Source organism: Bombina bombina, chromosome 9 (assembly GCF_027579735.1).
Source record: "Bombina bombina isolate aBomBom1 chromosome 9, aBomBom1.pri, whole genome shotgun sequence".
Classification (NCBI taxonomy): domain Eukaryota; kingdom Metazoa; phylum Chordata; class Amphibia; order Anura; family Bombinatoridae; genus Bombina; species Bombina bombina.
The window spans coordinates 31,711,212-31,724,071 of record NC_069507.1 but is presented as its reverse complement, the minus strand read 5'-3'; the positions used below and the strand labels follow the sequence as shown (position 1 = coordinate 31,724,071).

At 34.7% G+C, this 12,860-nt stretch overlaps 1 protein-coding gene across 1 annotated transcript in view; it reads left to right on the top strand.

Annotated features, from left to right (window-relative positions):
• Nucleotides 1-12,860, top strand: part of CDH23 (cadherin related 23) — a 1,210,211-nt gene that overhangs the window by 107,091 nt on the left and 1,090,260 nt on the right. The window contains exon 2 of the mRNA XM_053692025.1: nt 2,001-2,072. Within this exon, the coding sequence (XP_053548000.1) occupies nt 2,006-2,072 (67 nt within the window). The 5' untranslated portion in view covers nt 2,001-2,005. The remainder of the gene's footprint in view (nt 1-2,000; nt 2,073-12,860) is intronic.

Sequence of the window (12,860 nt, the reverse complement as noted above, 5' to 3'; positions counted from 1 at the left end):
TGGCCATGTCTCAGAGTATTGCACACCTTGTGCTTTTGGGCACTCCAGTGATGTTGCAGCTCTGAAATATAGCCAAACTGGTGGCAAGTGGCATCTTGGCAGCTGCACGCTTGACTTTTCTCAGTTCATGGGCAGTTATTTTGCACCTTGGTTTTTCCACACGCTTCTTGCGACCCTGTTGACTATTTTGAATGAAACGCTTGATTGTTCGATGACCACGCTTCAGAAGCTTTGCAATTTTAAGAGTGCTGCATCCCTCTGCAAGATATCTCACTATTTTTGACTTTTCTGAGCCTGTCAAGTCCTTCTTTTGACCCATTTTGCCAAAGGAAAGGAAGTTGCCTAATAATTATGCACACCTGATATAGGGTGTTGATGTCATTAGACCACACCCCTTCTCATTACAGAGATGCACATCACCTAATATGCTTAATTGGTAGCAGGCTTTCGAGCCTATACAGCTTGGAGTAAGACAACATGCATAAAGAGGATGATGTGGTCAAAATACTCATATGCCTAATAATTCTGCACACAGTGTATATTATAGAAGTGCATTGGAACCCTTTGCCATTAAGTAGATGAAAACATGTAAAAACATATTTATGCAATATTCATGTTTAATAAAGTGTATATTTAATGTAAATATTTCACATCCCAGTGTTCTGCAAATAGCAGAATATGTTCTAAGTATTTATAAATAGATATTCCTATATATATCTGTATATATCTATACCTATATATAACTATGTGTGTGTATATATATATATATATATATATATATATATATATATATAAATTGTACCAAAATACCATCAGATATATGTAGATATATGTATTTATGAATAAACTAGTCCTAAAGTCCGTGTACACGGGCCATTTTTTGCAGTACAGCGTCCCACCCCTTGGTCTCTCTCTATCTCCCCTCTCTTTTGCTCTCTCTTTCTCCCCTCTCTTTTGCTCTCTCTCTCCCCTCTCTTTTACTCTCTCTCTCTCCCTCTCTTTTACTCTCTCTCTCTCTCTCCCCCCTCTCTTTTGCTCTCTCTCTCCCCCTTCTCTTTTGCTCTCTGTCTCCCCCTCTCTTTTGATCTCTCTCTCCCAGCTCTCTTTTGCTCTCTCGTCCCCCTCTCTTTTGCTCTCTCTCTCCCCCCTCTCTTTTGCTCTCCCCCTCTTTTGCTGTCTCTCTCCCTCTCTTTTGCTCTCTCCCCCTCTTTTGCTGTCTCTCTCCCTCTCTTTTGCCCTCTCTCTTCCCCCATCTTGTTTGCTCTCTCTCCTCTCGTTTGCTCTCTCTCTCCTCTTGTTTGCTTTCTCTCTCCTCTCTTTTGCTGTCTCTCTCTCTTTTGCTCTCTCCCCCTCTCTTTTGCGCTCTCTCCCCCTCTCTTTTACGCTCTCTCCCCCCTCTCTTTTGTGCTCTCTTCCCCCCTCTCTTTTGTGCTCTCTCCCCCTCTCTTTTGCGCTCTCTCCCCCTTCTCTTTTACGCTCTCTCCCCCCTCTCTTTTGCGCTCTCTCTCTCCCCCTCTCTTTTGCTCTCTCTCTCCCCCCTCTCTTTTGCTCTCTCTCTCCCCCCTCTCTTTTGCTCTCTCTTTCCCCCCTCTCTTTTGCTCTCTCTCTCCCCCTCTCTTTTGCTCTCTCCCTCTTTTTCTGTCTCTCTTCCTCTCTTTTGCTCTCTCTATCCCCCTATTTTGCTGTCTCTCTCCCTCTCTTTTGCCCTCTCTCTTCCCCCTCTCATTTGCTCTCTCTCCTCTCGTTTGCTCTCTCTCTCCTCTCTTTTGTAATACAAGCCCTACCCGACATGCGCAAAATGCTTACTTGTAGTGCAGTTATCACTTGAGTTGGTGCATGATATAATCTGGCCCTTAATTTAGCAGGTTTACATATCTCCTATCTACTACTTACTAGATGTGTTGGAGATTACAGGCTGAGATTTCTTACTTTATCACCTTTAATTGTGTTTGAGTTTTACTCAAATAAACAACCCACACTCTTGTTCTTTCTGTTTTTAGGAAACATGAAGCAGCACGGGTCTTGTAGAGGTGTCCTCTTCCTATGTATAGTCCTGCAGTCTTTCTTCTCTGGTAAGTAGCTCAATATTTATTTATTTTCCACACACATAGGTCATTGCCATTAATCCTGACATCTGTATGTGAAATTATACAATATATACCTGTAATTTGTAGGTAGGATTAAATTAAATTATATCATTACCACTTGTATGATTATACGGTATATAACTGTCTCTTGTACGTGGTATTACATAGTATATAACTGTCACTTGTATGTGGTATTACATAGTATATAACTGTCTCTTGTACGTGGTATTACATAGTACAAAACTGTCACCTGTATGTAGTATTACATAGTACAAAACTGTCACCTGTATGTAGTATTACATAGTATATAACTGTCTCTTGTACGTGGTATTACATAGTACAAAACTGTCACCTGTATGTAGTATTACATAGTATATAACTGTCACTTGTATGTGGGATTACATTGTATATAACTGTCACCTGTATGTAAGATTACACGGTATATAACTGTTATCTGTATGTAAGATTACATGGTATATAACTGTCACTTGTATGTGGGATTCATTGTATATAACTGTCATCTGTATGTGGGATTACATAGTATATAACTGTCACCTGTATGTGTGTTTACATGGTATATAACTGTCACCTGTATGTGTGATTAGTTTACATGGTATATAACTGTCACCTGTATGTGATATTACACTGTATATAACTGTCAACTGTATGTGAGATTACATGGTATATAACTGTCACCTGTATGTGAGATTACATGGTATATAACTGTCACCTGTATGTGAGATTACATGGTATATAACTGTCAACTGTATGTGAGATTACATGGTATATAACTGTCACCTGTATGTGAGATCACATGGTATATAACTGTCACCTGTATGTGAGATCACATGGTATATAACTGTCACCTGTATGTGAGATCACATGGTATATAACTGTCACCTGTATGTGAGATCACATGGTATATAACTGTCACCTGTATGTGAGATCACATGGTATATAACTGTCACCTGTATGTGAGATCACATGGTATATAACTGTCACCTGTATGTGAGATCACATGGTATATAACTGTCACCTGTATGTGAGATCACATGGTATATAACTTTCACCTGAATGTGAGATTACATGTTATATAACTGTCACCTGTATCTGTTATTAGTTTACATGGTAATAAACTGTATGTGATATTACATATTATATAACTGTCACCTGTATGTGGGATTACATGGTGTATAACTGTCACCTGTATGTGTGATTACATGGTGTATAACTGTCACCTATATGTGTGATTACATGGTGTATAACTGTCACCTGTATGTGAGATTACACAGTATATAGCTGTCACTTGTATGTGGGATTACATGGTGTATAACTGTCATCTGTATGTGTGATTACATGGTATATAACTGTCATCTGTATGTGAGATTACATGGTATATAACTGTCATCTGTATGTGAGATTACATGGTATATAACTGTCACCTGTATGTGAGATTATATGGTATATAACTGTCATCTGTATGTGAGATTACATGGTATATAACTGTCACCTGTATGTGAGATTACATGGTATATAACTGTCACCTGTATGTGAGATTACATGGTATATAACTGTCACCTGTATGTGAGATTACATGGTATATAACTGTCACCTGTATGTGTGATTACATGGTATATAACTGTCACCTGTATGTGAGATTACATGGTGTATAACTGTAACCTGTATTTGTGATTACATGGTATATAACTGTCATCTGTATGTGAGATTACATGGTATATAACTGTCATCTGTATGTGAGATTACATGGTATATAACTGTCACCTGTATGTGAGATTACATGGTATATAACTGTCATCTGTATGTGAGATTACATGGTATATAACTGTCACCTGTATGTGAGATTACATGGTATATAACTGTCATCTGTATGTGAGATTACATGGTATATAACTGTCATCTGTATGTGAGATTACATGGTATATAACTGTCACCTGTATGTGAGATTAGTTTACATGGTATATAACTGTCACCTGTATGTGAGATTAGTTTACATGGTATATAACTGTAACCTGTATGTGTGATTACATGGTGTATAACTGTCACCTGTATGTGGGATTACATGGTGTATAACTGTCACCTGTATGTGTGATTACATGGTGTATAACTGTCACCTATATATGTTATTATATGGTGTATAACTGTCACCTGTATGTGTGATTACATGGTGTATAACTGTCACCTGTATGTGTGATTACATGGTGTATAACTGTCACCTATATATGTTATTATATGGTATATAACTGTCATCTGTATGTAAGATTACACGGTATATAGCTGTCATTTGTATGTGGGATTACATTGTATATAACTGTCATCTGTATGTGAGATTACATGGTGTATAACTGTCACCTGTATGTGTCATTAGTTTATATGGTATATAACTGTCACCTGTATGTGAGATTAGTTTACATGGTATATAACTGTCACCTGTATGTGTGATTAGTTTACATGGTATATAACTGTAACCTGTATGTGAGATTAGTTTACATGGTATATAACTGTCACCTGTATGTGAGATTAGTTTACATGGTATATAACTGTCACCTGTATGTGAGATTAGTTTACATGGTATATAACTGTCACCTGTATGTGAGATTAGTTTACATGGTATATAACTGTCATCTGTATGTGAGATTAGTTTACATGGTATATAACTGTCACCTGTATGTGAGATTAGTTTACATGGTATATAACTGTCATCTGTATGTGAGATTAGTTTACATGGTATATAACTGTCACCTGTATGTGAGATTAGTTTACATGGTATATAACTGTCACCTGTATGTGAGATTAGTTTACATGGTATATAACTGTCACCTGTATGTGAGATTAGTTTACACGGTCTATAACTGTCACCTGTATGTGAGATTAGTTTACATGGTATATAACTGTCACCTGTATGTGTGATTAGTTTACATGGTATATAACTGTCACCTGTATGTGAGATTAGTTTACATGGTATATAACTGTCACCTGTATGGGAGATTAGTTTACATGGTATATAACTGTCACCTGTATGTGAGATTAGTTTACATGGTATATAACTGTCACCTGTATGTGAGATTAGTTTACATGGTATATAACTGTCATCTGTATGTGAGATTAGTTTACATGGTATATAACTGTCACCTGTATGTGAGATTAGTTTACATGGTATATAACTGTCATCTGTATGTGAGATTAGTTTACATGGTATATAACTGTCACCTGTATGTGTGATTAGTTTACATGGTATATAACTGTCACCTGTATGTGAGATTACATGGTATATAACTGTCATCTGTATGTGAGATTACATGGTATATAACTATCACCTGTATGTGTGATTAGTTTACATGGTATATAACTGTCACCTGTATGTGAGATTACATGGTATATAACTGTCATCTGTATGTGAGATTACATGGTATATAACTGTCAACTGTATGTGAGATTACATGGTATATAACTGTCACCTGTATGTGAGATTACATGGTATATAACTGTCAACTGTATGTGAGATTACATGGTATATAACTGTCATCTGTATGTGTGATTACATGGTATATAGCTGTCATTTGTATGTGTGATTACATTGTATATAACTGTCATCTGTATGTGGAATTTACATGGTATATAACTGTCACCTGTATGTAAGATTAGTTTACATGGTATATAACTGTCACCTGTATGTGAGATTAGTTTACATGGTATATAACTGTCACCTGTATGTGTGATTAGTTTACATGGTATATAACTGTCAACTGTATGTAAGATTACACAGCATATAGCTGTCATTTGTATGTGGGATTACATGGTATTTAACTGTCATCTGTATGTGAGATTACATGGTATATAACTGTCACCTGTATGTGTGATTAGTTTACATGGTATATAACTGTCACCTGTATGTGAGATTACATAGTATATAACTGTCAACTGTATGTGAGATTACATGGTATATAACTGTCATCTGTATGTGTGATTACATGGTATATAGCTGTCATTTGTATGTGTGATTACATTGTATATAACTGTCATCTGTATGTGGAATTTACATGGTATATAACTGTCACCTGTATGTGAGATTAGTTTACATGGTATATAACTGTCACCTGTATGTGAGATTAGTTTACATGGTATATAACTGTCACCTGTATGTGTGATTAGTTTACATGGTATATAACTGTCAACTGTATGTAAGATTACACGGTATATAGCTGTCATTTGTATGTGGGATTACATGGTATATAACTGTCATCTGTATGTGAGATTACATGGTATATAACTGTCACCTGTATGTGTCATTAGTTTATATGGTATATAACTGTCAACTGTATGTGAGATTAGTTTACATGGTATATAACTGTCATCTCTATGTGTGATTACATGGTATATAACTGTCATCTGTATGTGAGATCACATGGTATATATAACTGTCATCTGTATGTGTGATTAGTTTACATGGTATATAACTGTCACCTGTATGTGTCATTAGTTTATATGGTATATAACTGTCACCTGTGTGTGTGATTAGTTTACATGGCATATAACTGTCAACTGTATGTGAGATTAGTTTACATGGTATACAACTGTCATCTGTATGTGTGATTACATGGTATATAACTGTCATCTGTATGTGAGATCACATGGTATATATAACTGTCATCTGTATGTGTGATTAGTTTACATGGTATATAACTGTCACCTGTATGTGTGATTACGTGGTATATAACTGTCTTCTGTATGTGAGATTAAATAATATATAACTGTCACCTGTATATGGGATTGCATTGTACATAAATGTCACCTATATGTGTGATTACATGGTGTATAACTGTCACCTGTATGTGGGATTACATTGTATATAAATGTAACCAGTATGTGAGATTACATGATACATAACTGTCACCTGTATGTGGGATTACATTGTATATAACTGTCACCTGTATGTGGGATTACATGGTATATAACTGTCACCTGTATGTGTGATTAGTTTACATGGTATATAACTGTCACCTGTATGTGTGATTAGTTTACACGGTATATAACTGTCACCTGTATGTGAGATTAGTTTACATGGTATATAACTGTCACCTGTATGTGTGATTAGTTTACATGGTATATAACTGTCATCTGTATGTGTGATTAGTTTACATGGTATATAACTGTCACCTGTATGTGTGATTAGTTTACATGGTATATAACTGTCACCTGTATGTGAGATTAGTTTACATGGTATATAACTGTCATCTGTATGTGAGATTAGTTTACATGGTATATAACTGTCACCTGTATGTGAGATTAGTTTACATGGTATATAACTGTCATCTGTATGTGAGATTAGTTTACATGGTATATAACTGTCACCTGTATGTGAGATTAGTTTACATGGTATATAACTGTCACCTGTATGTGAGATTAGTTTACATGGTATATAACTGTCACCTGTATGTGTGATTAGTTTACATGGTATATAACTGTCACCTGTATGTGAGATTACATGGTATATAACTGTCAACTGTATGTGAGATTACATGGTATATAACTGTCATCTGTATGTGTGATTACATGGTATATAACTGTCAACTGTATGTGAGATTACATGGTATATAACTGTCATCTGTATGTGTGATTACATGGTATATAACTGTCATCTGTATGTGGGATTACATGGTATATAACTGTCACCTGTATGTGAGATTAGTTTACATGGTATATAACTGTCACCTGTATGTGAGATTAGTTTACATGGTATATAACTGTCATCTGTATGTGAGATTAGTTTACATGGTATATAACTGTCACCTGTATGTGAGATTAGTTTACATGGTATATAACTGTCATCTGTATGTGAGATTAGTTTACATGGTATATAACTGTCACCTGTATGTGAGATTAGTTTACATGGTATATAACTGTCACCTGTATGTGAGATTAGTTTACATGGTATATAACTGTCACCTGTATGTGTGATTAGTTTACATGGTATATAACTGTCACCTGTATGTGAGATTACATGGTATATAACTGTCAACTGTATGTGAGATTACATGGTATATAACTGTCATCTGTATGTGTGATTACATGGTATATAACTGTCAACTGTATGTGAGATTACATGGTATATAACTGTCATCTGTATGTGTGATTACATGGTATATAACTGTCATCTGTATGTGGGATTACATGGTATATAACTGTCACCTGTATGTGAGATTAGTTTACATGGTATATAACTGTCACCTGTATGTGAGATTAGTTTACATGGTATATAACTGTCACCTGTATTTGTGATTAGTTTACATGGTATATAACTGTCAACTGTATGCAAGATTACACGGTATATAGCTGTCATTTGTATGTGGGATTACATGGTATTTAACTGTCATCTGTATGTGAGATTACATGGTATATAACTGTCACCTGTATGTGTCATTAGTTTATATGGTATATAACTGTCACCTGTGTGTGTGATTAGTTTACATGGCATATAACTGTCAACTGTATGTGAGATTAGTTTACATGGTATATAACTGTCATCTGTATGTGTGATTACATGGTATATAACTGTCATCTGTATGTGAGATCACATGGTATATATAACTGTCATCTGTATGTGTGATTAGTTTACATGGTATATAACTGTCATCTGTATGTGTGATTACATGGTATATATAACTGTCATCTGTATGTGAGATCACATGGTATATATAACTGTCATCTGTATGTGAGATCACATGGTATATATAACTGTCATCTGTATGTGTGATTAGTTTACATGGTATATAACTGTCATCTGTATGTGTGATTACATGGTATATAACTGTCATCTGTATGTGAGATCACATGGTATATATAACTGTCATCTGTATGTGTGATTAGTTTACATGGTATATAACTGTCACCTGTATGTGTAATTAGTTTATATGGTATATAACTGTCACCTGTGTGTGTGATTAGTTTACATGGCATATAACTGTCAACTGTATGTGAGATTAGTTTACATGGTATATAACTGTCATCTGTATGTGTGATTACATGGTATATAACTGTCATCTGTATGTGAGATCACATGGTATATATAACTGTCATCTGTATGTGTGATTAGTTTACATGGTATATAACTGTCACCTGTATGTGTGATTACGTGGTATATAACTGTCATCTGTATGTGAGATTAAATAATATATAACTGTCACCTGTATATGGGATTGCATTGTACATAAATGTCACCTATATGTGTGATTACATGGTGTATAACTGTCACCTGTATGTGGGATTACATTGTATATAAATGTAACCAGTATGTGAGATTACATGATATATAACTGTCACCTGTATGTGTGATTAGTTTAAATGGTATATAACTGTCACCTGTATGTGTGATTAGTTTACACGGTATATAACTGTCACCTGTATGTGAGATTAGTTTACATGGTATATAACTGTCATCTGTATGTGAGATTAGTTTACATGGTATATAACTGTCACCTGTATGTGAGATTAGTTTACATGGTATATAACTGTCATCTGTATGTGAGATTAGTTTACATGGTATATAACTGTCACCTGTATGTGAGATTAGTTTACATGGTATATAACTGTCACCTGTATGTGAGATTAGTTTACATGGTATATAACTGTCACCTGTATGTGAGATTAGTTTACATGGTATATAACTGTCACCTGTATGTGTGATTAGTTTACATGGTATATAACTGTCACCTGTATGTGAGATTACATGGTGTATAACTGACATCTGTATGTGAGATTACATGGTATATAACTATCACCTGTATGTGTGATTAGTTTACATGGTATATAACTGTCACCTGTATGTGAGATTACATGGTATATAACTGTCACCTGTATGTGAGATTACATGGTATATAACTGTCATCTGTATGTGAGATTACATGGTATATAACTGTCAACTGTATGTGAGATTACATGGTATATAACTGTCACCTGTATGTGAGATTACATGGTATATAACTGTCACCTGTATGTGAGATTACATGGTATATAACTGTCAACTGTATGTGAGATTACATGGTATATAACTGTCATCTGTATGTGTGATTACATGGTATATAGCTGTCATTTGTATGTGTGATTACATGGTATATAACTGTCATCTGTATGTGGGATTACATGGTATATAACTGTCACCTGTATGTGAGATTCGTTTACATGGTATATAACTGTCACCTGTATGTGTGATTAGTTTACATGGTATATAACTGTCAACTGTTTGTAAGATTACACGGTATATAGCTGTCACTTGTATGTGGGATTACATGGTATATAACTGTCACCTGTATGTGTCATTAGTTTATATGGTATATAACGGTCACCTGTGTGTGTGATTAGTTTACATGGCATATAACTGTCAACTGTATGTGAGATTAGTTTACATGGTATATAACTGTCATCTGTATGTGTGATTACATGGTATATAACTGTCATCTGTATGTGAGATCACATGGTATATATAACTGTCATCTGTATGTGTGATTAGTTTACATGGTATATAACTGTCACCTGTATGTGTGATTACATGGTATATAACTGTCATCTGTATGTGAGATTAAATAATATATAACTGTCACCTGTATATGGGATTGCATTGTACATAAATGTCACCTATATGTGTGATTACATGGTGTATAACTGTCACCTGTATGTGGGATTACATTGTATATAACTGTCACCTGTATGTGGGATTACATGGTATATAACTGTCACCTGTATGTGTGATTAGTTTACATGGTATATAACTGTCACCTGTATGTGTGATTAGTTTACATGGTATATAACTGTCACCTGTTTGTGAGATTAGTTTACATGGTATATAACTGTCACCTGTTTGTGAGATTAGTTTACATGGTATATAACTGTCACCTGTTTGTGAGATTAGTTTACATGGCATATAACTGTCAACTGTATGTGAGATTACATGGTATAAAGCTATCACCTGTATGTGAGATTACATTGTATATAACTGTCACCTGTATGTGTGATTACATGGTATATAACTGTCACCTGTATGTGGGATTACATTGTATATGACTGTCACCTGTATGTGTGATTAGTTTACATGGTATATAACTGTCACCTGTATGTGTGATTAGTTTACATGGTATATAACTGTCAACTGTATGTGAGATTAGTTTACATGGTATATAACTGTCAACTGTATGTGAGATTAGTTTACATGGTATATAACTGTCACCTGTATGTGTGATTAGTTTACATGGTATATAACTGTCACCTGTATATGAGATTAGTTTACATGGTATATAACTGTCAACTGTATGTGTGATTAGTTTACATGGTATATAACTGTCACCTGTATGTGAGATTAGTTTACATGGTATATAACTGTCACCTGTATGTGTGATTAGTGTATATGGTATATAACTGTCAACTGTATGTGAGATTAGTTTACATGGTATATAACTGTCAACTGTATGTGTGATTAGTTTACATGGTATATAACTGTCACCTGTATGTGAGATTAGTTTACATGGTATATAACTGTCACCTGTATGTGTGATTAGTTTACATGGTATATAACTGTCACCTGTATGTGTGATTAGTTTACATTTTATATAACTGTCACCTGTGTGTGTGATTAGTTTACATGGCATATAACTGTCAACTGTATGTGTGATTAATTTACATGGTATATAAATGTCACCTGTATGTGTGATTAGTTTACATGGTATATAACTGTCACCTGTATGTGAGATTAGTTTACATGGTATATAACTGTCACCTGTATGTGTGAGTAGTTTACATGGTATATAACTGTCACCTGTATGTGAGATTAGTTTACATGGTATATAACTGTCATCTGTATGTGAGATTAGTTTACATGGTATATAACTGTCACCTGTATGTGAGATTAGTTTACATGGTATGTAACTGTCAACTGTATGTGAGATTAGTTTACATGGTATATAACTGTCAACTGTATGTGAGATTAGTTTACATGGTATATAACTGTCACCTGTATGTGAGATTAGTTTACATGGTATATAACTGTCAACTGTATGTGAGATTACATGGTATATAACTGTTATCTGTATGTGAGATTACATGGTATATAATGGTCATCTGTATGTGAGATCACATGGTATATAACTGTCACCTGTATGTGAGATTAGTTTACATGGTATATAACTGTCACCTGTATGTGAGATTAGTTTACATGGTATATAACTGTCACCTGTATGTGTGATTAGTTTACACGGTATATAACTGTCACCTGTATGTGAAATTACATGGTATATAACTGTTATCTGTATGTGAGATTACATGGTATATAATGGTCATCTGTATGTGAGATCACATGGTATATAACTGTCACCTGTATGTGAGATTACATGGTATATAATGGTCATCTGTATGTGAGATCACATGGTATATAACTGTCATCTGTATGTGAGATCACATGGTATATAACTGTCACCTGTATGTGAGATTAGTTTACATGGTATATAACTGTCACCTCTATGTGAGATTAGTTTACATGGTATATAACTGTCACCTGTATGTGAGATTAGTTTACATGGTATATAACTGTCACCTGTATGTGAGATTAGTTTACATGGTATATAACTGTCACCTGTATGTGAGATTAGTTTACATGGTATATAACTGTCATCTGTATGTGAGATTAGTTTACATGGTATATAACTGTCACCTGTATGTGAGATTAGTTTACATGGTATATAACTGTCATCTGTATGTGAGATTAGTTTA